At 56.9% G+C, this 27,956-nt stretch overlaps 4 protein-coding genes across 20 annotated transcripts; 1 reads left to right on the forward strand and 3 right to left on the reverse strand.

Moving 5' to 3' along the window:
- Window positions 1–4,522: 4,522 nt before the first annotated feature.
- On the reverse strand, window positions 4,523–10,278 carry S100A16 (S100 calcium binding protein A16). 5 transcript variants are annotated; one of them, XM_080824356.1, is made up of 3 exons: window positions 9,963–10,278; window positions 5,500–5,677; window positions 4,523–5,232 (listed from the first exon to the last, which is right to left on the reverse strand). In XM_080824356.1, exons 2-3 carry the CDS (start codon window positions 5,650–5,652, stop codon window positions 5,074–5,076), a joined length of 312 nt encoding a protein of 103 aa, XP_080680482.1. In that variant the 5' UTR covers window positions 5,653–5,677; window positions 9,963–10,278; the 3' UTR covers window positions 4,523–5,073. The 5 variants fall into 5 exon arrangements, with proteins under 5 accessions (XP_080680482.1, XP_080680483.1, XP_080680485.1 ...); XM_080824357.1 differs by lacking the exon at window positions 9,963–10,278 and adding an exon at window positions 9,611–9,781; XM_080824359.1 differs by lacking the exon at window positions 9,963–10,278 and adding an exon at window positions 8,917–9,781.
- An 866-nt stretch (window positions 10,279–11,144) lies between these two features.
- Window positions 11,145–13,177, reverse strand: S100A14 (S100 calcium binding protein A14). Its single transcript, XM_080824361.1, has 4 exons — window positions 13,107–13,177; window positions 12,617–12,725; window positions 12,045–12,191; window positions 11,145–11,829 (listed from the first exon to the last, which is right to left on the reverse strand). Exons 2-4 carry the CDS (start codon window positions 12,644–12,646, stop codon window positions 11,692–11,694), a joined length of 315 nt encoding a protein of 104 aa, XP_080680487.1. The 5' UTR covers window positions 12,647–12,725; window positions 13,107–13,177; the 3' UTR covers window positions 11,145–11,691.
- Window positions 13,178–15,483: 2,306 nt separating this feature from the next.
- Window positions 15,484–27,933, reverse strand: S100A13 (S100 calcium binding protein A13). Of its 12 annotated transcripts, none has more exons than XM_080824822.1 (5): window positions 27,769–27,933; window positions 27,300–27,363; window positions 27,076–27,176; window positions 21,902–22,061; window positions 15,843–16,350 (listed from the first exon to the last, which is right to left on the reverse strand). In XM_080824822.1, exons 4-5 carry the CDS (start codon window positions 22,052–22,054, stop codon window positions 16,207–16,209), a joined length of 297 nt encoding a protein of 98 aa, XP_080680948.1. In that variant the 5' UTR covers window positions 22,055–22,061; window positions 27,076–27,176; window positions 27,300–27,363; window positions 27,769–27,933; the 3' UTR covers window positions 15,843–16,206. The 12 variants fall into 12 exon arrangements, 9 of the variants coding, with proteins under 9 accessions (XP_080680946.1, XP_080680948.1, XP_080680949.1 ...); XM_080824823.1 differs by having other exon boundaries at window positions 27,306–27,363; window positions 27,769–27,906; XR_013968042.1 differs by lacking the exons at window positions 27,076–27,176; window positions 27,300–27,363; window positions 27,769–27,933 and adding exons at window positions 16,439–16,638; window positions 23,282–23,372.
- On the forward strand, window positions 22,912–27,007 carry S100A1 (S100 calcium binding protein A1). 2 transcript variants are annotated; one of them, XM_080824832.1, is made up of 4 exons: window positions 22,912–23,570; window positions 23,859–23,941; window positions 25,519–25,671; window positions 26,705–27,007. In XM_080824832.1, exons 3-4 carry the CDS (start codon window positions 25,531–25,533, stop codon window positions 26,846–26,848), a joined length of 285 nt encoding a protein of 94 aa, XP_080680958.1. In that variant the 5' UTR covers window positions 22,912–23,570; window positions 23,859–23,941; window positions 25,519–25,530; the 3' UTR covers window positions 26,849–27,007. The 2 variants fall into 2 exon arrangements, with proteins under 2 accessions (XP_080680958.1, XP_080680957.1); XM_080824831.1 differs by lacking the exon at window positions 23,859–23,941 and having other exon boundaries at window positions 22,915–23,570.
- Window positions 27,934–27,956: the final 23 nt, after the last annotated feature.

Consider the following 27,956-nt stretch of genomic DNA (forward strand, 5'->3'; position numbering starts at 1 on the left):
AGCATGCAGAGGGAGAACCAGGCTCCCCGCTGAGCAGGAAGTCTGACACGGGACTCCATCGCAAGACCCTGAGATCATGACCCAAGCTAAAGGCAGAGGCTTCACTGACTGAGCCGCCCAGGTGAACCAACGTTGTAGCACTTTTTAAAAAAACCATTAAGACTGTTTTTTCTTTTTAAGGTTTATTTATTTGAGAGAGAGAAGGGGGGAGAGAGAGAGAGAGAGAGCACTTTGGCGATGGGGGAGAGAGAGATCAGCAAGCAGGGGGAGGGACAGAGGGAGAGGGAAATGCTGAATATGGAGCCTGACGTGGAAGGTCGATCCCACAACCCCAACATCATGACCTGGGCCGGATGCTCAACCGACTGAGCCTTCCAGGCGCCCCCATTAAGACTGTTTTAAGCGTGTTTTCAGTGAAACCTAAACCTCACAATGGTTTGATACCATCCATTTCCCTCCACACACAGAAGATCCATTAGGACACAGACACTGCGACAGCACCATACCCCTAGGGACCCACCAGACACACACAGACATTCCACACAACAGCCGCTGAGGACACAGTCTTCTCAAGTGCACGTAGAACATTCTTCAGGACAAATCACATTTGGGCACAAAACAAGTCAACAAAATTAAGATTGGAATCCAACCAAATGTTTTTCTAATCACAGTGGAGTGAGACTAGAAATCAATAGCAATAGGAAATCTAGAAAATTCAAATATATGTAGAAATTGAACCACCAGGGGCGCCTGGGTGGCTCAGTGGGTTAAAGCCTCTGCCTTCAGCTCAGGTCATGATCCTGGGGTCCTGGGATCGAGCCCCACGTCAGGCTCTCTGCTCGGCAGGGAGCCTGCTTCCCCTCCTCTCTCTCCACCTGTCTCTCTGCCTACTTGTGATCTCTGTCTGTCAAATAAATAAACAAAATCTTAAAAAAAAAAAAAGAAAAGAAATTGAACCACCGGTAGACCAAAGAAGAAATCACAAGGGAAATTAGAAAATATCTCAAGACAAATAAAATAAAAACACAGGGACACCTGGCAGCCTCAGTCAGTAGAACATGCAACTCTTGATCTTGGAGTTGTGAGTTCAAGTCCCACGTTGGGCATAGGGATTACTTAAAAAAAAATTTTTAATAGGGGCACCTGGGTGGCTCAGTGGGTTCAAGCCTCTGCCTTGGGCTCGGGTCATGATCTCAGGGTCCTGGGATCGAGCCCCGCATCGGGCTCTCTGCTCAGCAGGGAGCCTGCTTCCTCCTCTCTCTCTGCCTGCCTCTCTGCCTACTTGTGATCTCTGTCTGTTAAATAAATAAATAAAATCTTAAAAAGAAAAAAAAGACGGAAGAGGATTTGTAAGGCAGTGAAAATATTCTGCCTCATATTATACTGATAGATACATGTCCTTCCACATTTGTCCAAACCCAGCGATGGTACAACACCAGCAGCGAACCTGATGCAAACTCGGACTTTTGTGGCTGTGACAGATCAGTGGAGGTTTATCAGCTGGAACAAAGGTACGGCTCTGGTCCAGGATGTCACGAATGGGGAAAACTGTGCACACGTGGGTTTAATTTTGCTGAATATAGAAGTGCTCTAAAAAAAATCAAGTTTTAATAAAAAGAAAAAAGAAAATGTGAAAGAAAAATAAACAAGGGGCGCCCGGGGGGCTCAGTCTGTTCGACGTCTGTCTTTGGCTTGGGTCATGATGTCAGGGTCCTGGGATCGAGCCCCCCATTGGGCTCCCTTGCTCAGCGGGCAGCCTGCTTCTCCCTCTCCCTCTGCCTGCGGTTCCCCCAGCTTGTGTGCTCTCTGTGTCAGATAAATAAATAAAATATATTTATTAAAGCAATAGACATAACACACCACATTAACAGAATAAAAGAAAAAAAACACATGCTCATCACAATTGATGTAGAAAAAACATTTGACAAAATTCAACACCCTTTCATGATACACTCAACAAACTAGGAAAAGAAGGACCATACCTCAACACAGTAAAGACCACATATGAACCCACGAGTACCATCATACTCAACAGTGAAAAACTAAGAGCTTCTTCTCTAAGATCAGGAACAGAGCCAGGACACCCCTCTCACCACTTCTGTTCAACAAAGTTCTGGAAGTCCTAGGCACCACAAATAGGCAATGAAAAGAAATAAAAGACATCCAAACGGGAAAGAAAGAAGTAAAGTTATTTCTGCTTTCAGGCGACATGATCCCTAAAGGAACTAATACATTCAGCAAAGTTGCAGGCACAGAATCAACTCAAAAATCAGTTGCGTTGGGCACGTGGGTGGCTCAGTTGTTGAGCGTCTGCCTTGGGTTCAGGTCATGATCCCAGGGTCCTGGGATGGAGCCCCACATTGGGCTCCCTGCTCAGCGGGGAGCCTGCTTCTCCCTCTCCACTCCCCCTGCTTGTGTTCCCTCTTTCACTGTCAAATAAGTAATAAAACCTTAAAAAAAAGTTTTAAAATTTAAACAATAACATTTAAAAAATAAAATCTTTTAAAAAATAATACATAAAGAACTGCTACAATTCAATATTAACAACTACAGCAAGACACAAATCACGCAGTTTATAAATGAGCAAGTAACAGTGCCTGAATGGCTCAGCTGGTTAAGGGTCTGTCTGACTTTTGACGTTGGCTCAGGACATGCTCTCAGATTGTGAGTTCAAGCCCCATGTTGGCCTCCACACCCAGCATGACACCTACTCAAAAAAAGAAAAAAGAAAAAGAAAAAGAATACACGGACACTAAGAAGACCTTTACCCAAAGCAGATACGCGAACAGTCCACAGGGAAACGCAAGTCAAAAACACGGGACGTCACCTCACACCCGCTAGGACAGCCACCGTCAGAAAATCAGAACACGGGGCGCCTGGCTGGTTCAGTGGGTTAAAGCCTCTGCCTTCGGCTCCGGCCCTGATCCCAGGGTCTTGGGATCGAGCCCCACATGGAGCCCCGCATTGGGCTCTCTGCTCAGCAGGGAGCCTGCGTCCCCCTCTCTCTCTGCCTGCCTCTCTGCCTGCCTCTCTGCCTGCTCATGACCTCTGTCTGTCAAATAAATAAATAAAAACTTGAAAAAAGAAAAAAAAGAAAATCAGAACACGGCAAGTGTTGGCAAGAATGTGAGAAGTCAGAACCCTCGTGCGCTGTCGGTGGGAAGGCAGACTGGCGCAGTTCCTCAACGATGTAAAATAGAACTACCAGCAATCCCACTTCTGGGTGTATCTCAGAAGCGTCGAAAATAGAATCTTGAAGGGATGTTCGTGCTCCCAAGAAGTAGAAGCAAGTTACACGTCCGCCATCGGGTGAATGATGCAGAAAGTGTGTATACACAGAACGGACCAGAATCGGCCTTAAAGAGAAGGGACTGGTGTACGCTACAACACGGATAAACCCTGAGGTCCCTCTACTACGTGAGATAAGCCAACCCTCAGACAAATACGACGTGATTCCACTTATCTGGGGTGTCTAGAGTCATCACACTCATAGAAACACCCAGTGGAGAACTGGTTGCCAGGGGCCGAGGGGTCTGCTGTTCGGTGGGTACAGGGTCTCAGTCATGTAAGATGAAAACGTTTTCGAGATCCGGGGTATGACAAAGTGCGCGTACTTAACGCTGTTCACCGAGAAGTTGTTGAGGGAAGGGCACCTGGCGGCTCAGTCGGTTGGGCGTCTGCCTTCGGCTCGGGTCGTGACCCCAGGGTCCTGGGATGGAGCCCTGCGTCGGGCGCCCTGCTCAGCTGGGAACCTGCTTCTCCCCCTTCCTCTCGCTCTGCCCCAACCCTGCTCGTTCTCTCTCTCTCTCAAATAAATAAAATCTTGAAAGAAAAAAAAAATTGAGGGTAAAATTATGTTACGTGTTTTTTATCACAATTAGATAGAGAGAGAGACCCACCCCCCAAAGACATGTGAACAAGCCCTTCCCCACCGAGGGCAGCACCCTCAGGACAGGCAACAGTAACTGGGGAAGGGTCCTGGGGAGGGGGTTGAGGAAGGAGACCGCTCGCCATCGTGACCACAGGCCTGTCCTGAGCTGACGATCTTAGAGCTGGAGGATGGTACACCCACCCCACCCCAGGCTGAAAACCCCTAACCGAGCCCGCCCGCTGGGTCTCCTGCCTCCCTGCTGCCTTCCAGAAGGGCTGCGTTGTTGCCTCTCCACAGCAGGGGCTCCCTCAAGGCAGGAGCAGAGAAAAGCCAAAAGTGTCCCCCTCTGGCTGGTCGGCTCTGGCCCCCCACAGCCCACACACCATGCCGGGTGCCAGAAGTCTCTGAGGGCTGAGAGCCAGGAGGAGGCTGCTCTCATGGAGCCGGAAAGAGGCCTAATGGGACACACTGTGTGCCGGAAGTAGAACAGGAGTCTGAGTGGGGGCTCCGAGGGCCCGGGGATGGAGACCCGCGCTTCCGGCCCCTCGTGGAGCCAGCGGGGGCCAACAGCACCGCAGGGCCCCAGTCCTACGGGCCCTCTGGTGAGATCCCCCCTTGCCTCAGGCCCCGGGGCAAAGACCACCAAGGAATGAGGTTCCAGGGAGCGGAAAGGCTTTAATGAGCATCACGAGGGGACGGGGGAGGGGTACAGACTCCAAATCCAGCCTCCCTGCCCTCACTCCAGTTAGGGGAGGGAGCAGCCCTGCTCAGCTGTTCCCAGACCCCAAGGTGGCTGGAGGGGGTCCCGGGGAATCTTCTCCACCCACCAGAAGTGTTGGAAGGGGAGAGGTCGGCAGCTGCTGCGGGCGGGGGCAGGAAGACCTCCAGCAGCAAGCTGACCTCCGGAGGTCAGGAGAGACCTAAAATCAGGCAGAACAGCAGCCACTGGAAGGGTTGAGAGGCTAAGCAGGCAAGGAAACTTGTGGGGTCCCCAAACAACACTGAAAATTCAGAGGGGGGCCCAGAGCCTGCTGGCTCCGGGAACGAAGACCCCGAGGGAGTCCCCCCAGACTGAGACACCAGCAGAAGGTCTGGGGGGAGAAGCAAGGGTAGGAGCCTGGGTGGGTGGAAGAGGCCGAGGGGAGCCCGGGAAGGGCACCAGGGACGGCGCCCCGGACCGAGGGGGTGGTGGGAGGCGTCCTCTAGCTGCTGTTCTGTTGTTCCTGTTGGCGGATAAGGTTGGCGATGGGGCTGGTGATGCCGCCTATCAGGGTCCAGTACTCGTCGAAGCTGATGCGTCCGTCGTGGTTGGCGTCCAGGCTCTGGATGAGCTTGTCAGCAGCCTTTCGGTTTCCCGTGTCCTGGAGAGGAAAGGGGGTCAGCAGGGCCGGGCAGCGGCCCCACAGAGCCCCAGGCAGGACTCCTGGGGCGCGGGCCTGAGCACCAGCTGCCCTGGGAGGAGGCAAACCGAGCCCACCCCAACCCAGAGGACAGGGGCCCGGAAGGGGGGGTGAGAGCCCGGTTTGGGGGGTCACTCTGAAAAGACGGAAGCCGCAGGGAGGAAGGGAACCGCATGAGGATGAGGGCTTAGTGGCCCGGGGGGCAGACAGGTCGGGCGGGGGCCTCACCGTCAGCATGTGGTTGAGCTCTTTCTGAAGCATCTTCCGGAAGCTGCCCTTGCTGATCTTGTTCGTGACCAGGCTGTGTTTCGACACGTATTTGTAGAAGTTTTCCACCAGGACCACAACCGCCTTCTCCAGCTCCGTGTAACCGTCTGCCATCTCGCCGCCTCACGGCTCGGGGGGTCTGGGCGCCATGAACAGGGGAGGTGAGGAGACCCCATAGTCCAGACCCCCTCCGGGCCCTGCCCTCGTCCTCCCCCGGGTCCCCAGGCTGGCAGGTCCTGGGCAGGAGGGATGAGGCGGGGAAAGGGGGGGCACCAGGGTGGGCCTGGAATGGGAACCTTGTGGTTGCTGTAATCCAGCCGCTCACCAGCCCAACCGCCCCAGCGGGTTCCCCTGGCAGGCTCCCCAGCCCTGCCCCAGCCCCAGGCCCTGGGCCAGTCGGAGCTCCTGTGAGATCCGAGGCTCACCGCCCCAGCGGGTTCCCCTGGCAGGCTCCCCAGCCCTGCCCCAGCCCCAGGCCCTGGGCCAGTCGGAGCTCCTGTGAGATCCGAGGCTCCCTGCCAAGAGGGTTGGGGTAAGTGCCCACTCCCCACAGTGCCCCGCCCAGGGCCCCTGCCCGCTAGCAGGCGCAGCTAGAAACTGCTGGGATGAGCCGGAGGGGCTGGGAGACCAGAAGCCCATGTGCCCCCAGCGGCAGGACTGGCAGAGACCCAGGCCCAGGCCACAGAGCAAGGGGCCGGGACCTGTGTCCTGCCCAGTGTCCTCAGCCAGGCGGCAGGACAGGCACTGGGGGAGCCCAGGGAAGGTCGCCCCTCTCCAATGTCCCGCCCACTAAGTCAGACCTTCTGCAGACCCCCCCAGCCACGCCCTGCTAGGCCTCCCTCCCTCCCTTGTACCCACACCAAAATACGTGGGAGCCAGGCCAGTCCGCCCCAGCTGAGACAGAGCTGCGGCCCTCAGCCCAGGACAAAAGGCATTCACAGACCAAGCGGATACAGCCTCTGCATAACAGGATATGAGGGGAACAGGCGGCTCTATTCTGTGAGTCGCCGCCGCCCTGGCCCAGAGCTCCCCAAAGTCAGCCCCAGCCCAGAGTTTCCCTTCCCACCCCCAAGCCCAGGAATGAGCCACAGCCACCCTGCCCACAGGGTTCTGGCAAGGGAAAGTAGACACAGCCACTACCCCGTCCTAAGCCTCGCAGGGCCCCGCTTGGAAGAGAGGTCTGCTGGCCCAGCCTCACCTCGGCGCTGGCCCGGCCCGGCCCTGCGCACCCTGCACCGTCCCCGCTCCCAGACTCCCAGGGCCCGCACTGGCCAGGGCCACGGGCTCTTCTGGGGTCTGGTCTCCCCAGATACCAGGCATCCCTGAGGCAAGGACAGAGTTTCATAGGCACAGCCGTTTTGTTTTCTGAACCAAAGGGCGTGACTCATAGACTTTAGGACCATTTTTTAAAAACCCTAGGTACATAAGCACGCTGCTCTTAATCTCTGTGTCTCCCCTCACCGGCACCGTCTGGCCCAACGGCTTGCTTGAGGTGCATGTTCTAGAAATACTCTACCTCCTTCCAGCCCTGCTGCCAGGTATCCACAGCCCCTGACCACCCTTCTAAAATATTCCCCTCACGTAGCTCTTTACGAAGGGAGGATGTGACCCTGAGGGACGAGGCCCTAACAGGGGAAGGAAGCAGGGGCAGAGAGAGAGGAGCGTCTCTGACCAGGACCCCTGCCTTCTCTCCCTGCCTCGCCCAGCTGACCACTCTGGTCGGAAGAGGAGAATGGAGCTGGAGCTGCGGGAAACCACAACCTTGCCCCATGCTCTTTGCTTATTAAGTGTGTGATTGTGGGCGCCTGGGGGTCTCTGTCAGCCAAGCGTCTGCCTTCGGCTCGGGTCATGATCCCAGGGTCCTGGGAGGGAGTCCCCTCATCGGGATCTCTGCTCAGTGGGGAGCCGGCTTCTCCCTCTCCCTCTGTCCCTCTCCCTGCTTCTGTGTCCCTGCCCTCTCTAACAAATAAATAAAATATTTTTTAAAAAAAACAAAAAAAGGTGTAGGACTGTGAGGTCTAATGTAAGACTTTCAGGCTAACACGCTGACACTCACAAATGAGGAGGGGGAAAGGTTTCGATCCACACAGTGCTGCCCCCTGCCCTTGAGTTGGGAGTGGCCCAGGCCCACGGTCAGCATTCCTGGGGTCCCACAAGCTGTACCCACCACACCAAGGACTGTGCCAAGCCTACTCCCAGCCAAGCTTTGGGAGTAGAAAGACAGCTCAGAGAACCCCAAACCCTAACCATTCGGGACCTTGCTCCCTAAGTGAGGAGCCCTGTGGGAACTAGTCAGGGAGAGGGAGAGATGGAAATCAGGTGTGGGGGTGCTGCGCCTCTGCCCTCTCCCCTGGCCCACCCACCCTCCTCCCCACTTTCTTAGGGTCTTGTTTCTCTGACTCCTCCTGCCCTCGGTACCGCGTCCCAGCCCCTACCTGGCCTCTGGCAGCCCCGCAGGCCAGACAGAGCTGAGCACCCGGGACAGTCAGCCGCTGGCCTCAACAGCCCTGGGTTTCAGTCCCCAGTGGGCCAACCCCCATCTTCTAGTCAAATGGGAAGGCTGGAGATAACCATCTGGATAAGTGCTTCTCCGAAGCTTTTTCTGAAGGAAGGAGATCAGAGTGGGATAGTGGGGGGTGGGGGGGGCATTACTGTCTTCCTCCCTCCCTCCCTCCCCTGGGGGCCAGGAGACAGGCTCTGCCACCCACCCACGCACAGGTACCTGCTCCTCCCACCTGCCCCCTTCAGCCACCAGCCAGGGCGGAATGAGGCTGGATGGTCAGGCTGTCCCACCAGGCCGTCCTAGGAAGCCTTGGCAGGAGGTAGGTCCTGGCCTAAGAGCAGGGCGGGGTGGGGGGTGGGAGGGTGGACATGGACACCAGAGCCTTCCCAGAAATCAGGAACGAGAGGACCACTTGTCCTCCAAAGGGCCCTCGTGCCCAGAGCCCCCAGCCCTCTGCCGATGTGCTCCTCGGCCCATCCTTGTTTGATTCATCCTTGAGCAACCGAAAGGCCCCACCCCCACGCCTGCTCACCTCCGCCCAGCCTCCTGACTTCTCCCAAAGCCTGTGGGCGCTCTGACCCTTGACCCTGGGTCTTGGCCACAGCAGCCCTGCCTCCCACCCCCAAGTTCTAGGTCTCAGCCCTCCGAGTGCCTCCCAGCCACCCCCAGGCCCCTTCAGTCCACCACACACAACCCACCCTCTTTTCCCACCACACAAGCTCTTCTTAAGTCTCGAAGGGTCTCCAGGTACTGGGAGATGTCCCTGAACTTCCATGCCTCCTGGCCACGGTCCCTCTCCAGAGCTTGGCCCACTCTCAAGCCTGAATTCGGCCTTTCCTGTGTCCCTTCCATACACCTCAAATTCGTTCACTCACTCAGTTCCTTCTTCATTCATTCGTCTGCCCCGAGGGCCTTCAGCACACAGGGAAGGTGTGATCCCAAAGGGCTGGTGACTCGTCCCTCTATTTCCAAGGCTGTTTCCAATGCCAACATCCCCGTTCCATGCTCCTCTTCTCACTCCTTTCCGGCTTCCAGAGGCCAATGTCTGGCACAAGCGCCCCTGCCTCCCCCTCTCCACCCGCATGGGACCCTGCATCGGAGTCACACCGCCACACACAGAGCCCCCGTCCCCAGCCCTCCAGGGCTCGGAAGAAGCCTGCTGCTCTGGAGCATCTTCCAGACGAGCGGGGCCGGACTGCGGCATGGACACTCACGCCCTCCAGCCCTGGTCTCTCCAAGGGCAGAGTTCTTCACTAAACGCCGCCGAGGAAGGCTGAGCCACGGCCCCCCCACCCCCCCACCTCTGCCCTCACCTCTGCCCTCACCCCCAGCTGCCCAGCGGGGCCCCAACCCTTCAGAGGGCTTGGGAGGGAAGCCAGTCGGCCAGGACCTGCCTGGGTCCTGAGGTGGAAACAGGCCACCTCAGCGCCTGCCTCCTCTCCCGGGCTCGCTGGCTCTCGCTGGGCCCTCCCTGGTGCCTCCTGGATCCCATCAGCTCTCCCAGGACACAGCTCCCAGGGCCTGGTGAGGCCTGTGCCCAGGTCGGACCACCTCCCAACCCCCACCAACCCGCATTTGTCCTTTTTCGGTTGAGGGAGGGCCGGAGCCGCGGTGACAAAGCTCGTGAGCACTCTGCCTTGAGGCCCGGGCCCTGGAGAAGAGCCCCTTCAGCCTCCGGGTTGGGGAGCGGGTCTCCCCACCCCATCCACTTCCCTGAAGGCCTCTCCGGGCCCCAGCCCCACCAGAAGTCTCCACTCCCAGAGCAGCCTGCGGGAAAATTAATGATTAACCGAATCTTCCAGCCCAGTGCCCGCCGGGGCCCCCTCCCCAGGCTCCCTTCCCTGCCCCTTCTCCTGGCCCCAAACGTTCGCCCGGCCTCTCAGCAGCCCCAGGCCTCCCAGGACGGGCTGGGGGTGCTCACCTGCCTCCTCGGACTGCCTCCTCTCCCGCAGGGCTCTGGGGCCTGGGCTCTGGCACTGCCAAGCGGCTCCCCCCCTGCTCAGCCGGCCCGGACGACTCCTCCCCGCCTCGCTCCCAGAATCTGTCCCACTCCCTCCAGCCGAGCCTGGCTGAGCTGGCTCGGTGGGGAGGTAGTCACCGAGCTCCCTCTTGACTTAGCCCTGGGGTTGGGCCCTTGTTAAAGGGATACACACCTTTTTTAGCACCCCCCCACCCCACCCCAAAGGGAGCGGTGGAAGGTGGCACCCGGCACAACCGCACCCTCCCCACCCTGCAGCGCCTGAGCAGGAGGAAGGGAAGGGCCGTCACCTGCCCTGATCACAGGGGTCACTGGGAGCCCAGTTTCAGGGTCCCCCAACAGACAAGGTCAGGCGGCTTTCAGGCCAGTCTGGCCGGCCCGGGAAACTTCCTTGCTGTCAGGGTTTCAGGAGCGACGCCTGATTTCTGTGGCCCCAGTCAGAAGCGGCAGCGGAGCCTGGCCCCTGGTCTTCCAACTCCAGTTGCGACCTCCAGGAGCTGACGCCCATTCCTAGGACCCGCCGTGGGCAGCAGGAGATTCCCGTGGGAACACCCCTCCACCCCTTGCCCAGGACACCCAAGGGAATTGGCCAGGAGAGACCTCAGCTCTGGGCGCCTGCTCTGCATCAGGCTCTCCGCTGAAGACTTTATGTGATGTGTCCATTATCCTCCCAACAAATTTGTGAGCCACAAGCAGACCCCACTTTACAGACGAGGAAATTGTGCTCTAGGAGCATGGCCCGAGCTCCCAAGATAATGGACGGCCTGTTTCTCAGCCCCGCCTTTCCCTTGCTGCAGGTCAGCCGGGCTCCAGCACACCGGGGTTCCTGACCGCTTCCCAGGGTGAGCACTTGTGGCCTCCTCTCCTGTCAGGGGACCAGCCCCTTGGCAAAGAGAAGCCTATCCTTCAGAGACAACCTAGTCCCCAGCTCTGGGGCCTGGTACCCATCCTCAAGCCAAATCCATGGGAAAACAAGTCCCACTCACTCCCACTGTAACTACCACAGCCCCAGTGTCCCATTGCCACCCAGGACTCTGCCATTCACCCCAAACCGCCCACGGTCCCAGGTGGGGGGTGGGTGTCCAGTCAAGACAACATCTTTCACTTTTTTTCCATTTTTTTATTAATCAAATGATACAAAACCACCATCATTCTTTAAATGCCCAAGCACCCAGTTGGTCCTCTCCCTCCCCTGCTCTCTTCCCTCGACCCTCGCCCAAGGACAGAGGCCTCACCCAAGGAAAGAGGCCAGGGAGGAGGCAGGAAGGTGGAGCCCTGGACACAACTACCATTTGGGGTGGGGATTAGGAAGGGTAGGTTCCCAGAGACCCTTTTTAGCACCAAATATCCTGCCCCATTCCCAGCCCCCTTCTTCAAATCATTTCCAGTAGCCCACCTCCTCTCTGCCCTTCCTCCCAACCAAAGTACCTGGCCCTTACACCATCCTTATCCCTCCAGCACTCACCACATCCGTCCCTGCCTCCCCCCACCCCCCAGCCTCCCTCTGGCGGGGACTCCGGGCCTGGCAGTGTTGGAGAGCCCTGGGAAGGGTCACCGAGGACTAGAGCCCTGCAAGGGTGAAGCAGGTGCAGACCGGGAATCACACTGGTGGCAGAGATGACTTTTATTTCTAGGCCCCAACATCCCCCCCAAAAAGTCCAGGGAAAGACTCTCAGCTGCCCCGGACAGGGCTTCCCAGCTTCACACTCCTGGCTGCTTCTCCAATCAGCTCCCAGAAACTCCCAAACTCTAGTTTAGAGTCATTACAGCTGCCCAAGTTGGCGATTTTCTCTTCCAGCCCACAGTTGCTCTAAGGGGAGGGAAGAGACCACAGCTCAGCAAGGCAGAAACTCCCTCTCCGGGCCTCACCCTGCCCTGGGGCAGGAAGCCAGACCCGGGCCTACCTGGCACAGGCAAGGGGAGGGGTTAGGGGTTGGCGAGTGCCTGGGGCCATGGCAGTGTGGGTGGGGTCGTCAGGACCTTGCCGGGGAAGTCGGGGTGCCTGGGGCGGGGCCCAGTCATTACCGGCATGAGGTGGGGCAGCTGCTGGGTGACCAGGTCCTGAAGTTCAGAGGGGGTCAGCGTCTCCTTCCCACCCTCCACAGAGTACTGGTGGAAGTTCTTTATGAGGGTCTCGATGGCCCTCTCCACATCGCTGAATTCCTGTGCATCCTGAGGGCGGGGGACATCACCACGGTCAGGGAAGCTCCGCCCACCCCAACAACCCTACCTCCCCAAGCCCCCCTAGGCCAAGGGGGCAGAAGGCAGCTGAAAGGCACAGGAGCTCCCCCCGCTCCAGATCCCAGCATCTAGTCCCCACCCCCTCTGGCCTCCGCTCTGAGCCCAGCAGGGCTCCCTCCCTGTCACCAGAGGCCCCCACGCAGGATGGGTCCTAGCGAGAGGCACAGACACCTCTTCCCAGGAGGGCTCCTTGTGTGGACGCAGCACTGCATGTGCTGGACACCACTTAAGAGTCCGGCTCTTCTGGGCAAGATCTAGGGTACAAGGCGGGGCCAAGGCAAGGGGCAGAAGTCAGTGGGGACGCAGACCCTCAGGGTGGAAGATGGGGACAGAAAGGCCAGGCACGCTGGGCCCACCTCGGCACTGGCTGACCGACACTGTCCCATGGTGCCCGGTGTGCTTCTCCTGGCAAGAGCTGTGTCGTCCTATGGCTGGCGCCGGGGAAGCTGATGGCTCATGATCTGCCTGGAGAAGGAGGGAGACAGAGGGGAAGGCAGGGGAGGGGAGGGCTCAGTATTTCTTCCTCAACTATCCCCTCGGGGCTCACTCAGCAGGTCAGAGCCAACTCCACACAAGGCCCAGCCCCTGCGCAGGATCCAGGCAGGAGCTAAGGTCACAGTCCCCAGGCCCACCCATCTAGAGGGAATCCTCTGGGCCTCCCCCTCGACCAATCCTCCCACTTCTTCCCACCGCTCACCTCTACTTTGCGCGCACACACCCCACCCCCCCGGCACGTGGGACCTGACTCCCAGCCCCTGTCCTGCAGGCTAGGGTAGGAGAGCCGAGCCTTGCCCTTTGGACAGGGTTAGGGCAGCCCGTCTACGCGAAAAGCCCTGGCATCCTTACCTGCCGGGAGCCGTTGGGACAGACGCTAGAAGTCCGCGCACCTGAGCTCAGCTCTTATACCCGGGGGCGGGGCGGGACGCGGGGGCGGGGCCTCCTCCCCGAGCCGTTCCCGCGGGCTGGGCGGGGACCCAGTGCGGCCCCACCCCGCACTGGCCAGAGCTCCGCCCACCCTGCGGCCAAGGGAACTCTGGGGGGCTGGGCCTGCACGGCCCCTGGCCCCAGACCCGCAGGCGCAGTAAAGGCCAGAGAAAGGGAAGGGAGGAGTGGGCCTTGGCGACACGGCGGGGTCAAGCCCGGGAGGAAAGTCCTGAGGAGTCGTAGGGCAGGGGAGTGGAGGGGCTTTGGGTCAATAACCAGGAAAGAAGGAGAATCAGAGGCTGATGCAGGCCGGGCTGGTGGTCCAGAGGGAATGAGGGACACGGGAGTTGAGAGAGTCCCCAGGGGCCACTCTGTACTTTGCCATGTCACACATGCCCTCTTACTCTTCCCGCCAGGGCCAGTTTGTGGGGTGACACTCATACCTGCAGTCGCCACAGCTGAGAGGTGGGGAAGGAGCCACAGAGGGGCGGCCTGGGAGGGGGCCACGGATGGATGGAGTGTTGTCCTGACCCGGATTCAGCTCCCCTCAGCCGGCCCACCTGTATGAGACCCAGATGGGCTGCCTCTCCGGACAGGTCCGGCTGCCTACTGCTCCCTCCCTCAGAAACCCAGGCCTTCCCAAATCCAGTGCCCAGGATGACACCCAGGAAGCCTGGAATGACCCCGCCCCCGCCCCCACCCCCACCGTGGACCTCCTCACCTGATGGGGAGGGGGAAGGGAGAAGGGCAGGTGAGTCAGTGTGGGTCAAGGCAAGGATGGGGCGGGTCCCAAAGCCTGAACTCTGAAGGCAGGAGCCTGACTCCCAAGGCCCTCCCAGCCCCTTTCTCCTTCTAGTGTCTCCTTCTAGGGATCCATCCCCTGTACTTCCAGAAGTGTCTCCAAGAGAAGGCCCCCCCAAGAATGTCCTATCATCCTGTGTTTCTCTGACGGTCTCCATCTGGGGACCCCCTGAGGGGTCAATTTGAGGGTTTCTCCCAAGAATGCCTCAAACTTGGATCCCTGAGAGAAGCCTCAGTCTGGGGGACCCTCCTGAGGTCTCTCGCTGTGGGGAAGCCCCCTGTGAGATCCCCTCAGGAATATCTTCAGCCAAATGACCCCTCAAAGAGCCCCAGCCTGGGGTCCATCCAGGACCTCTCAGTCTGAGGGCACTTAGATGGAAGTTCTCAATCTAGGACCCTTTCTGATGTGTTTGGTGTGTGGAAGAGAGGTTGTGTCAGCCTAAATGTTCCTCTGGAGTCATGGACACGAGACGCCGGCAGTGACAGTCGCTGGAAGGCTTTACCCACCGGGCCGCCCCGCTTCGGCTCGCTCTGCTGGCGGCCAACGCAAACCATAGGCCCCTCAAGCCAAGGCGGATGGGGAGAGGGGCGCCATCGCCCATGCCAGGCTTCATACCAGAACCTGTGTCGGTTCTTCTGCCTCTCCCCTGCTATGCAGGGAGGGAGGAGGGAGGGCCTAGTGTTCCCAAGTTTCCCACCAGAGAGCATCCGTTCATCACAGAGGCTGCGGAACAACAACCCGGTACCACCTATTCTTGTCTTTGCGCGCTCAGCCTCTCGGAGACGTGTCTCCTCATCTCTAACCCAGGACTTACAAATAGCGCCTCGCTGGAGGGAAGTGAGGCTGACCCAGGGCCAAGCCTGAGGATGGCACCTGCGGTGCGGAGCCCTGGGTGGTGTGTGGAAGTGAGACATCACTGAGGTCTGCTCCTGAGGTCATGACCACACCGTATGTTAACTAACTAGAATTGAAATAAAAATGTGAAAAAAAATAGTAGTCCTGTAAGGACCTATTTTATATTTTTGTATTTTAGGAAGAGGCTTTCATTGAGGTTAAACAAAAACCTTGTTGTTTACCCTTAAACTGTCCCTGCTCCCCTTCCCCCAGGGATTCACTTAAAAACAAGTCCCGGAAACCAGCTCCAGGTAACAAAGCCCAGATACAAAGGTGGGTCAGGCCAGGTGGAGACACCCGATCAGTAGGGGGTTGCATACTGTCTCCCTAGCTACCAAGGAGTATGGGCCCCCGCCCTTTGGGAATCCTTTTGGCACCAATCCTAATCAAGGTGTAATAGGATGATTCAAATGTCTACTAGGGTAAATTATAATTCAATTGGTCACCCGTGCGTGGCCAGGCCCAACCGCATGGCCTTTGCCCTTAAAAGCTAGACTGTGAAACAGAGAAGGGTCGCCCTCTCTTGTAAGAGGTGCGGCCCCGAACGTTCCGTCTGATTCTTGATGCTTGGCGCGAAATAAAGCTTTGCTTGACCTTCGCTTTGTATCAGTCTCGCTCCTTTAATCACAGACCCGTTATTGGGGCATAACAGTACCTCCAAGGTCTGTGAGAATTAACTAATGTAACACAGGGAAGTGTTCAGTTCAGTGCCTGGAGGACAGCAAGCCCAGCACAGCTCCAGGCTCTCATTAACACCCAAGGATCAAAGCCCAGGAATAAGAACAGTGGGACTGAGACCATGCCCCAGGAGGCACCCAGAAGGACAGGACTCACCACACCCACCCCAGAGACTGTCCCCTTCCTTCCATATGCTCATTCATCCACCATTTCCTTACTGAGCACCTACGCCGTGCAAGACCTGGTGTGAGCCGCTGCAGAATTCAGAGACAACTAACATTCTTGGTCCTTAAAGAGCGCAGAACTTTTCTTTAAGATTTTATTTATTTACTTGAGAGAGAGCATAAGCAGGGGGAGCAGTGGAGGGAGAGAGAAGCAGACTCCCTGCTGAGCAGGGAGCCTGATGGGGGGCTCGATCCCAGGATCCTGAGATCATGACCTGAGCCGAAGGCAGCTGCTTCACCAACTGAGCCACCCAGGAGCCCCAAAAGGTCATAATTTTTGGACCCACTCTTGGGTCAGGGCAGAACTTTCCCACTGTCTACTCTCAAGAGCAGAAAGAGGGGAGGGTGTTTCAAGGAAGAGGCTTTTCAGGGGAGGGGGGTTCTGCCCTGCCGGCCCTGCCAAGCACTATCCTGCTCAGGAGCTTTACTTCTTGTGCGTCTCCAGGACCCTCTCCCTCCGGATCTCCTTGGCCAGCTCCCCTATCAGTCTCCAGTACTCGTGGAACTTGAGCTCAGAGTCCTGATTCACATCCAAGCTCTTCATCTTCTCATCTAAGGAGCCCACGTCCTAAGGAGACACAAAGGAAAGGCTGGGGTTAGAAGTGAGGGTTCTCGAGACAGGAAGAGAGGAAAGAGCTGCTGACCTCCGTTCTCACCACACAGGAGCTGCCCCACTCTGGTCCGGGGACAGCAGGGCCACGGTGTCTGGTGTTCACAGCCTCTCCGCACCCGTCGGGCTCCAAGGGTGGCGGCTGCCAAAGGAGGTAGGGGACCTGGCTTGTAGCGTTGGCCACCGTGTAAATAGTCCCACCACGGCTGATTGTGAACCACACACGAGGCGTCCCCGAATGCAGAGCTGGGAAGAGACGCCCACAGGTGAGGTGGACCCAGCACACCGTCGCACCTGCCAATTCGCTCAACGGTGCCCGGCGAGCCCTGGGGCAGGGACTCACTCCGGCCATCCTCAGAGCCTTCTCAGAACTTCCTCCTTCCCAGAAAGCTAGAGAAGTTCACAGCCCTAAGTTGCTCATCTGCATAAGCCCAACGTGATCTCGGTTTTTTTTCCCATTTGGTTATTACCTGTTTGATCAGAGGAATGGCAAAGACGTGGGGTATCTGGTTTTGTCCTTGACAAAGTCTGTCAGGACAGGCCTGTGAAATCAAAGGGTACTGTATACTGGACCCAGGATCAAAGAATCTGTTACTAGATAAACAATCACAACCAAGACACAGTCTGTGGGACAACAGATCGGTGTCACACTGGAGAAGGTGCTGCAGGCAGAGCCCAAAGCTCAGTGTGTCGATCAGCATTTGCTTGAGGGCAGAGAAGACAGCCAGATCCACAGAGGGCACAAAACTAACGCTAATTCAGAGAAAAGCTAAGCGAGACCTTTGTAAAAGCAACAATCACGCTTTTTTTCTTTAAAGATTTTATTTATTTATTTGGCAGAGAGGCAGGCAGAGAGGGCAGGGGAAGGAGGCTCCCCGCTGAGCAGAGAGCCCAATGTGGGCCCGGATCCCGACCCCAGGATCATGACCTGAGCCGAAAGCAGGGGCTTCACCGACTGAGCCCCCCAGTCACCCCCCCCAATCATGCTTAACTGCAAAACAGTATAAGAATTGTCCGTGGAAGGCAAAGATGCCCAGTTTAACATTATATTGGGAAGAGGGGAAACATGCAATTAATCAAGAGAAAGAAATAAAAGGCATAAGTATGAGGAAAAAAGAGCCAAACCCACCTCTTACTATATCAGCAATTATATAATTGCAGAGCTAGGAAAAACCAAGAGCATAATGACTACCATCTCAGCAACTGTGAGCACTGCACAGTGCTGACTGTTCCAAGGCCTATTCTACACACAGGACATGCCTTACTCCATTTAACTCCATACTGTGTTGGAATGACGGGGACCTTGTCCACTCTGGTCGCCACTGGAAACCCAGGGCCAGGGAGAATGTCTGGCACATAGCAGATGCCAGTTTGTCACTGTTACCCAAAGCCTAGCACAGTGTCAGCACAGGGCACAGTAGGTGCTCAATAAATACTACATGCAAGGCCAATCCAACAAGGAAGATGTTATTACGCATCTATTTCACAGATAAGAAATTAAGGCTCAGAAAGAGTAAATGACCAGGGATAACAAGCTAGAACCTGCATTTGTACCTAGATTTTCTGACTCGAAGCTTATGCTCTTATCCACTCCTCTGTATTTCTTCCCCCAAAAAACTATTAGAAATGAGAAAGTGTCTGAGTACAATATTAACACACAAACCCAATACTTTTTAGGGGTATGAATATTAACCAGTCAGAAAGTATAAGAAAGATCCCATTTAAAACAGGGGTGCCAAAAAAATTAAAAAATAAAACAGGGGCTCCTGGGCGGCTTAGTCGTTAAGCGTCTGCCTTCGGCTCAGGTCACAATCCCGGAATCCCATGTCAGGTCCTGGGATGGAAACCCACATCGGGCTCCCTGCTCGGCAGGAAGCCTGCTTCTCCCTCTCCTACACGCCTGCTTGTGTTCCCTCTCTCGCTATGTCTCTCTGTCTCTGTCAAATAAATAAGTAAAATCTTAAAAAAAAGAAAAAGAAAAAAATAAAATAGTAACAAATGGGGGCGCCTGGGTGGCTCAGCAGGTGAAGCGTCTATCTTCGGCTCAGGTCGTGATCTCAGGGTCCTGGGATCCAGCCCCACATCGGGCTCCCTGCGCAGCAGGAGGCCTGCTTCTCCCTCTCCCATTCCCCCTGTTTGTGTTCCCTCTCTCGCTATGTCTCCCTCTGTCAAATAAATAAATAAAATCTTAAAAAAGAAAAGAAAAGAAAAAGAAAGAAATCTATTAAGCTTTTGTGAAGAAAAATGAACTGAAGAATATAAGAAAAAACGTGATTAGAAAAATGTACCCCTTTTTTTGAAAGACTCAGTAGTGTCAAGATGTCAGTTTTCCCTGAAATATAATTTTATATGGTCCTATTAAATACCTACAGGATATTTTTGAGACTTATTTTATTTTGGGGCGCCTGGGTGGCTCAGTGGGTTAAGCCTCTGCCCTCGGCTCAGGTCATGATCTCAGGGTCCTGGGATCGAACCCTGCACCTTCTCATCAAGCCCCGCATCGCATCTCCCTGCTTCCCCCTCTCTCTCTGCCTACTTGTGATCTCTGTCTGTCAGATAAATAAATAAAATCTTAAAAAAAAAAAGATTTATTTTATTTTGCTTCTTTTTTTAGTAATGTCTACATCCAACATGGGGCTCAAACTCACAACCCTGAGTTCAAGAGTCACATGCTCTTCTAACTGAGCCACCCAGGTGGCCCATGGTCCCATTTTTAAAAAGGTATTTGTAGAACAGTAGGTAAGATGCGTTTCTTTGTTACTCACTCAACAATTCTTACTCTTTTTTTAAACCTTTTATATTTTTCAAATTCACACGCTTTTTTTTTTTCAATTTCACTCACTGTGTATCTGCTCTAAGCGCTGGAGATAAAATAGCGAGCGAGTCCTTTCCTTCATTCTTGGTAACATGCAAGTGTGTACAGGAGTCAGGTTGTGATGGGTGTGTTGCAAAAGAAAATAAAGGGGGAAAGGAATAGAGGACAAGGGCGGTGATCTTTGCATTCTAAAGTGAAGGAAGGCAAAGCTGAGGGCTTGTCATTTGAGCAGAAATCGGAGTTCAGCGAGGAAGACGACGAGCCAGCGCCTTAGGAGTGAGGGTTTTGGACCAGGAGGGCAAATCAGTGTAAGTAACTTTGCTGCATTTGAGTTTTTCTATAAAGGGGAGCAGAGATATAAGACAGCTGGAGGGAGTTACAGACCCAAGAGAGAGGGCTGGGTTTTTCTCTTTTTTTTAAGATGGGGGATAGTACAGCGTATTGGGAAACCGATCAGAACAATCCAGTGGGGAAGGAAAACTGATGATGCAAGACAGAGGAGGAGGAACTCTAAGAGTCCAGGTTTCAGTGGATGAGAAAGAACAGAGTAGGGCAGCAGAGGAGGGACTGCCTGCCTGGGGGGAGACTGATGCCTCAGGGGACAGGCAGACAGGCTCAACACTGCTCTTCAGAGGCTGGGGAGACAGTACATAGGAGTTTCCTGATTGCTCCTATTTTCTCTGAGAAAATTTCTCAGAGAGAGGGACAATGTGGACAGAGGGATTAGAGCTGGAGAGGGAAAGTTGTGAAATTATCATCTGAAAGAGCTGGCGAATGGTGACACTGTGCCAAGGGCCCCCTTGCAGTCTGTTACAGAATTAAAGAGAGACAAGTCAACACTGTGTATCAACTATACTCAATAAAATAAATAATAATAACAAAAATAATAAAGTGGGACGAGTCAACATGGCAGCACCTTTTCCTGCAGCCGGACTCCGCTACGCAAGTGCAGAGGCAGAACGGTCCACAGAGAGATTGATGAGGTTGTTTTTTTCTTTGAGAATGGACATTTTTGCCTTATTTTGGATCTGAGAAAGAATGGTAGCTCTAACCCTCAAGTTAATGGAGGGGAAAGATTGGACTTAACCTGGGTTGGGATTCTGTCAACCGGCACAGGGAGAAAGGATCAAGGGAGCCGAGGGACTGACCGTAGAACGCAGCTGAGTGGGGAGAGAACTGAGGGCATGAGGGGATGACAGGGGAAAGGAGACCTGACAGGGTCTGGAGCCTGACGGTCCCCGCAGAGCCGAGGAAACTGAGTGGAGGAACAGAACTGGAATGGCAGGAGGTGGTACTCAGGGAGAAGGAGGCTTGAAACAGATTCTGGAAGTGGTACATTATTTTGGTAATGACAGGATCTGTAGCAAGAACAGAGGAGTGGGTGCTCAGAACCGGGACAGAATCCTTGGAAGCTAGGGGTTTAGAAAGTTGAAAGGCCCCGGTGTGCAATGAATTCTGTGTGCCAACTGAGGACCCCCACAAAAGCCATGATGAGAAACAGTAAAGCAGGAGCTGAACCTACAAGGGATGCAAGAAGGGGGCAGGTTCCAAGGAGCTGCGCGTTGCAGGAAGAAGAAGAAACAAAGATCTGGAAGCAGTGACAAAAAGCTAAGAGGTCACTTCCTGCATTTCCAGGCCCGTAGGGACTCGGATTTGAAGATAAAACCAGTCACTATGTGGCAAAGCTACAGGGACTGTTGACCCTAGAGTCTCAAGTCTGCCGAGAGAAAAGGAAGGGAAAAGTCTGAGAAGTTAGGGATGTAGCAGATTTTGCAGATGACAGACTAAGTTTCCAAGACATGTTTGTGGTTTTTTTTAAGAAATCCACATCCAGGGACACCTGGGGGGGCTCAGTCTACTGAGCGTCTGCGGCTAGGGTCCTGACCCCAGGGTCCTGGGATCCAGCCCCACATCAGGCTCCCTGCTCGGCAGAGAGTCTGCTTCTCCCTCTCCCTCTGTCTGCTGCTCCCCCTGCTTGTGCTCTTTCTCTCTCTGTGTCAAATAAATAAATAAAATATTTTTTAAAAATCCATATCCACACACTTTCACATGCCTGCGAATTCTCAGAAAGGGAATAAAAAAGCCTGTTGACAGCCTGCTGTAATTAGGCAACTCGGAGGAGATGAACTCCATGCTCCTACTCAGCCCTACTCAGTCCAGCGGGTAGGAGAAAAGGGGTGACCTTATCGGGCACATGACTGAGGGGATTCCCAGAGGGGGTGAGAAGTAGTCAAAGATTCCTTCTTACAGGTCCCCCCCCCCAACACTGAGGTTCTATCACTCCATGAACTGGGCTATGTTTCCATCTGTGACAAACCCCTTCCTACGGCTGGGCCTCAGTTTTTATACATGTGAAGTGAAGGATTTCGACTGTTTTCTCTTGGCCTCCTTCTAGCGCTGATGGTCTGCAGCCCTCCAGGAACCCACCTCTGGCTCCCCTCCGGTTCTGGGGAGATGAGACCAGAGAGGCACAGAGCACACATGGGCTCCCAGCAGCACTGAGGGGAGCACAAAGCCCAGGAAGGCACTTGCACTCTCACCAGCGCAGTGTCCCCAAGCTACACCCACAGCCACCCACACCCTTCTCCGCCACACACCTGGAGTCACATTATGTGCCCAGAAACATCACCTCCCAGCCACGGTGTCCCACGGCCACTGTCTTCCAAAATCGGAGGCCCAGAGACCCCTACCTACCTTGAGCAAGTGAGGCAACTGCTGAGTGGCCAGTTCCCTAAACTCATTGATGCTGAGGCTGCCCTTCCGGCCCTCCCGCCCCGCGAACGTGAAGAAGGTGGTGACCACCGTCTCAATGGCCGCCTCCAGCTCCGTCAGTGGCTCTGCCGCCATCAGGACTCTGCAGGGCAGGGGAGGAGAGAAAGGGAGAGTCAGAACAGACCAGACGGCCCCTGCCGGGCATTGCCCCCTCCCGCCCCTGCCTGGGAGCAGCCTTGTGGGGAAGGAGAGAGGGGGCCGGGATGGAGCCTGAGGCAGGGGCCCGGCGTAGGTGGGGGCAGGGGTGTCTGCTTCCAGAAAGTCCACCCTCTCTGGGTCTGAGCCTGGGGGTCCCCTCCAAGCGCCCGGTGTCTCAGGACCCCCTTGATGGTGGCGGTCCTTTGGGCTGGAGACCGAGGAGGCACTTTGGAGCGGCCCCTCTGCGGCCTCCAGTCCCCAGGGCCCTTTCCTGGGGGCTCACCCGGCCCCCACCGGGTCACGAGGCGGCCGGGCTCCACCGCCTGTTCGTGCGGGGCCCACGCGCTCCGGGGCCGCTGTTCCCCGCGGAGCAGCGCGGGGTCAGGCCGGCGGCCGGCTGCGGTCACGGTCAGGCCGCGGAGACCCCGCCCCGCGGGGGCAGCGGGCACAGCGCCCAGCCCGCTCCTCCGGCGCCCGGCCGCTGCCCTCCACGGGGCCGCCGCCTCCCGAGCCCCCGGACGAGCCCGCCCGCGCAGACGCCCCCGAGCCCCCGGGGCGGGAAGGCGCCGCGCCCCAGGGTGGGGGCGCCGGACTCACCGCGGCAGGGGAGGCGGGCGGCGGGCGCAGGGGCCGCGGGGCCGCGCGAGCACAGCCCCCGCCCAGCGCGGAGGCGTCCGGCCGGAGCGTGGATGCGGCGGAGGAGACCGCCCAGGCCCGCCTCCCGGCCGCCGCCGCCCCCAGCATCTGGGCGGGGTGCCCGCCCCCCCCCCCGGCCCGGCCCCCGCGCGCCCCTCGGCAGGGGGGAGGCGGGAAGGCGCCTGCCGCCGGTCCGCTCTGCGTCCTAGGGGCCCGAGAGGGAGGGGCGTCCCGCCTGAGAAGCACCACAGACGGCCCCTCCGGATGAGACCCTGACAAGGACCCTGCGGCCCAGGACCCCCGAGGGGCTCCCACACACAGAGGGGAACCCCGCTGCGGAGTAGGAGCCCCTGGCGTGAAGTCTCTCAGCGGGGGCCGGACTAAAACCCCTCAGCGAGACCTCCAAGATCTGAGGGTTCACTGAGCCGTCCCCTCACTGAGACCCCTCGGCGGGACCCTCCCGTTCCTGCTAGCGCTTCGGTGGGGTGGGGGGAGGCCTCTCCGTGTCCCTGCCAGGACCTTTCTCACCCCCTCTTCCCTCCTGGGCCCTGCCTGCGGGGGCCCAGCCGGCAGGGGGAGGCCACTGAGGCTGGACAAGAGGACACAGGCCAGCCTGTTCTAGCCCAGGAGACAGAGGGCGCCTCTGTCCACTCCTGGCCCCTCGCCCCACTGGGCGTCTGTCTGTGAAGGGGTGGGGCCGGTGGGGGGGCAGCGGGGGCAGGACCGCAGACAGGTCTCCCCACACAGCTCCCTTAGCCGCATTTGCAGACTCGTCTGTCTGTCCAGAACCTGCTCCCACCTCAGGTCCAGGCTGACAGTGAGTATCCTGCGTCATCTGGGCGAGGTCTCTGCTGTGGCCAGCTTGGGGGAAAGGGGACTTCAGCGGGGCTCCGAAAGCCTGGGGACAATCGCACTGTGCTGGCCTGAGGGGCTGGGAGGAATTCAAGGGACAGCAGCTGAGGATCTGGGGGAGACAAGGTGTGGACAGTAGGGCAGGGAAGCCAACGAAGGTCGGAGGGAGGTCCGTGGTATTCCTCTGAGAGCGAAGAAGCCAGTGGGGAGCCCAGTCACCAAGCTCCCAGGACATGAGGCCCTCCTACCACAGAGCCCTCAGAATGGCCTCCCGAGGCTCCCTCAGTCTCCCAGGTGCTGGGGAAGGGAACCAGCTCCCGCCTTGCTTCCAGTTGGGTAAGAATAAGAAAGCAAAGAGAACTATTGCTTCTGTCCCCACCCCCACCGCCCAGCCTTGCCAAGGGCTCAGGTCCCGGGAAGTCTGGGGGTGGCAGAGTGTGGACCATGTGAGATGAAGAGAAGGGGGCATTAGGGTACTATACCCACTCCCAACTCTCCTTTCACATGACCTTCCCTTTCTCCTCCTCCTTTCTTGGCCCAGACTTCCAGACTCCTCTTTCCTTCAAGTCCTTCCCTTTGTTTTCCTGTCCGCCCCTCCCTGCCAGAGTCCTCTCCAAGGCCCCTACAGAAAATCCCAGGCTGCTCAAGGGCTCCAGGCAACCCCTAAGTGCTCCTCCTGGATGGGGCCAGTAACAGAGCCACCAACAGCCCTCCCCCACAAACACCCTTATCCCCTCCATCAGCCCCGGCTTGGGTTCCGTCTCCCCACGTCTCTGTGACAACTCCTTCTCTTGTCCAGAGTTCAGGTGACACTCACAAGGTTCCCATTGTAAAGCGGGAATGTCATTTGATCCGGGCCCATTGTTCAGCCCCCCAGGCCTGGGGAAGGACAAGGACACCTGATCTGAGACACCAGAGCTGTCCCCTGAGGCTGCGGAGGGGATGACCATCCCGAGGCCAAAAGAAAGAGGCCCGCTGGCTTGGCAGCCCCCTCGCCTCAATACCCCCCCCATTTTCCTCTTCTTCTCTCCAGCCTCTTCAGAGGACATACTCAGCCTCTTCTGTCCCCCAGCATGTATCAGACCGGTTCTCCCACTGCCATTGTCCTCACATCATCCAGGCTGGGCCCAGACGGGGGAGTGGGCCGCGGGAGGGACAAGGCCCCAGAGGTCTCCCCCTCGCTGGGAGCCCTGGCTCTGAGGAAGGGCTTGGTCATTCCTCTCTCCCTTCTTACCATCACCGGATGGAAGGCCTGACACGGCAGAGAAGTAAGAGGTGCCCCCCAGGGAAGCTGAAGTGACCTGTTCAGCGAGAGCAGAGTGAAGGACCCGAGGAGGCCCGGTCTGACAGGAAGCCCAGAGGCAGGCCTATCCCCGTCCCCATGAAGTCTGGGGCCAGCCCCTCTGGCTGCCACTCTCCCCATCGGACTCCTTGCTGGAGGGAGACCGCAGAATCCAGGCCGTAGAGGAGAACGCAGCCCACCGCCCCCAGCCACAGAACACAGCTGTGCTAGGAGGGCAAGGCAGGGTAAAAATAGAGCACGGCAGTGTCCTGTGACCATCCCCGCCTGCCTGCCCCACCCTCCTTGGTGTCCACCCAGGCAGCCAGGAGCCACTGCAGAGTCCACCGCCGGCCCCTCGAGCCGGCCCGCTCCACTGCTCTACCTCCAGGGCCCCAAGTCCCTGACTCCCTCTGCGGGGATGTGGAATGAGGCACACAGAGAACAAGCCTGGATTTAGGCCTCCTTGGGTTCCCACATCATAAAGTCCCAGTGAGAGAGAACCGCAGTGTGGCTCTGATCTCACGGCGACTTCAGGGGAGGGACCAGGGCCAGGTCTGAGGGCTCCGCTCACCCCAACCCCAGATGCCCTGAGCTGGGTCCCCAACTTGCTTCCCTGCTGGGGGCGGGGCAGGTGAGCTGCGAGATGGGCTCTGAGCTGGAGACAGCGATGGAGACGCTCATCAATGTGTTCCACGCGCACTCGGGCAAGGAGGGAGACAAGTACAAGCTGAGCAAGAAGGAGCTGAAAGAGCTGCTGCAGACCGAGCTCTCGGGCTTCCTGGATGTGAGCGCGGTGCGGGGGGCAGGGTGGGACGTGGGGGGCAGGGTGGACGGGCAAGGGCTGGAGGAACACCCGGGGCCCTCCCGGCGACCCGCGCACCCCAGCCCAGCTCTGTCCCGTCGTCTTCCTCTTCTCCCAGACTTCTCTCCTGGATTTTTCAGGCTTCCCCGCTTCTCCTGGTTCCGGACAAAATACCCTAATTTGTTAAGCACATGTGAAGTGCTAGGACCCATGCAGATGCACCATTAAAGAGGCCTCACGGTCTAGAAGGGGAAGACTGACCCATGAAAGAGGCCCCAGTCTGCTGACCGGAAGCTCCCCGTGAAACCTGGGGCCAGCCACTTAGGAACTACTCAGAGCTGTAACAATTGCCAGAAAGGACTTTGGGACAATACTAACCCGGCTGAAGGGGGCTTCTCCAAGGAGCGGGCACTTGAGCCATGGGTTTCCATGGGAATATTATTAGGATAAATGTAGACATTTTAGGAGGTGTCTGCATGAACAAACGCCTGGCAGAAAGGACGGGGAGCACGCTCAGTAGTTTTGACCAGAGCGAAGGATGCAGCAAAGCAGGTTGCAGATGCTGACAGGGGCCTGTGGTGAAGCAGCCAGGAGAACGCGCGCCAGCTTGGAGGTTCAGTCCGGGCCGGGCTCCAGTTCTGACCCTCCCACCTTCCAGCTGTATGACTTGGGCACATTATTCAACCACCAACTGTTAATTTGGGAATAATGAACCCTCCCTCATACTATTTGTGTCAGAATTAACAATTTTATAAGATAACCCCTGTTGTCTTCTCTAGGCCCTCACCATACGGTAACAGATGCTCGTATGCTCTGCCTTGTTAGGGGTTTATTCCATAGGTAACAGGAGACTGCGCGTGTTAGTTTTAAGGAAGGACTCACAACAGTCCCACAGTTACATGCAGTTCTGCCTCTCGCTCATCTCATCTTCTTCCCAACCAGCCACCGCGCTCCCCCCCCCCCCCGCCCCTGATTCAGTACTATGCGTCTCCCCTTTCATCTCCTCCCTCCACAGGCCCAGAAAGATGCAGATGCCGTGGACAAGGTGATGAAAGAGCTAGACGAGAATGGAGACGGGGAGGTGGACTTCCAGGAGTACGTGGTGCTGGTGGCTGCCCTCACAGTGGCCTGTAACAACTTTTTCTGGGAGAACAGCTGAGCAGACAGCCCCAGTGGGCAGTGCCCTTCCCCTTCCCTGATTCCCCCGCACCCCACTTTCCCCTCCCTGCGCTCCTACCCTTGTCCACCCTCCACCAAGGCGCAAGAGTAGAGGGCCGAGCCTGCCGCTCAACTTTCATTAAAGGCTCTTCTCTAGCCAGCTGCTGTGTGTCTCCTTTGGGGTCTGGGAGTGAGTGAGAAAGTCAAGGTTCCTCAATCCCAATTCACCTTATTTGGGAAGCGATCTTATTCGGAGAGAGGTCAAGGGGACATTACATCTTCCTAGTTGAATCCTCAAGGCCCAGGAAGGTAGGTGTTCAAAGTTCCAGCTGCAAAGATAGAAGAATTTCCCTTTGGTCTGCCAAGAATACTTACTGAAGACTTACCATGTGCTAGAGACATTGTGTAGGAACTGGGGGTGTAGCAAGGCACAGAACAAACACGACCCTTACTCTCACATGGGTAAAGTCCAGGAAGGATGCCAGACCGTTGAACACACACACACACAGAGAAAAGCTAGGACGAAAACGAAAGGATCATGATGTACGTATATGCAGAAGGGCTGAAGATGCGTTCCCTCACTCATCTCTCAAACATCGGGGTGTGTTTATTGGGTACCCAGGCGGAAGGAAAATCCTGTGTAGGTCTGCGTCAAATGGCACATGGCCGGCAGATGGGGAGTGCATGGGAGGGAGAGCAGGGACACAAAGACACCGCCCCCCACAGGGATTTAACAATATTCAGGACGAGAAAAACGCGCACAGGCCTTGATACTAACTAGTGACTGGCGTAGGCTCTGGCGCCCTGGCCTTGCCTGGGGCGCCTATGGGCGTCTAAGGCTCTGCACAGCCGGGAGAGCGCCCGCGTCCAGAACCCGGGCTCAGGTGCTCGGGAAGAGGCATCGAAGCAAATCCCGCGTACCGAGCTGCAGATGGTCGTCCTCAGCCGCGGCGGGACGCCGCCACGAAAAACGAACCTCTTTCTGCCCCAAGATCAAAACGGTTCTCAGCTGCCCAGGTCACAGCCACGCTGCCGGCCCCGAGCACCCGCACCAGCGCGGAGCTCGCGCACTGGCCACGCCCCTCCGCCCCCACCTCTGCTAAGGCCCC

The sequence above is a fragment of the Martes martes genome, assembly GCF_963455335.1.
Source record: "Martes martes genome assembly, chromosome: 15".
Classification (NCBI taxonomy): domain Eukaryota; kingdom Metazoa; phylum Chordata; class Mammalia; order Carnivora; family Mustelidae; genus Martes; species Martes martes.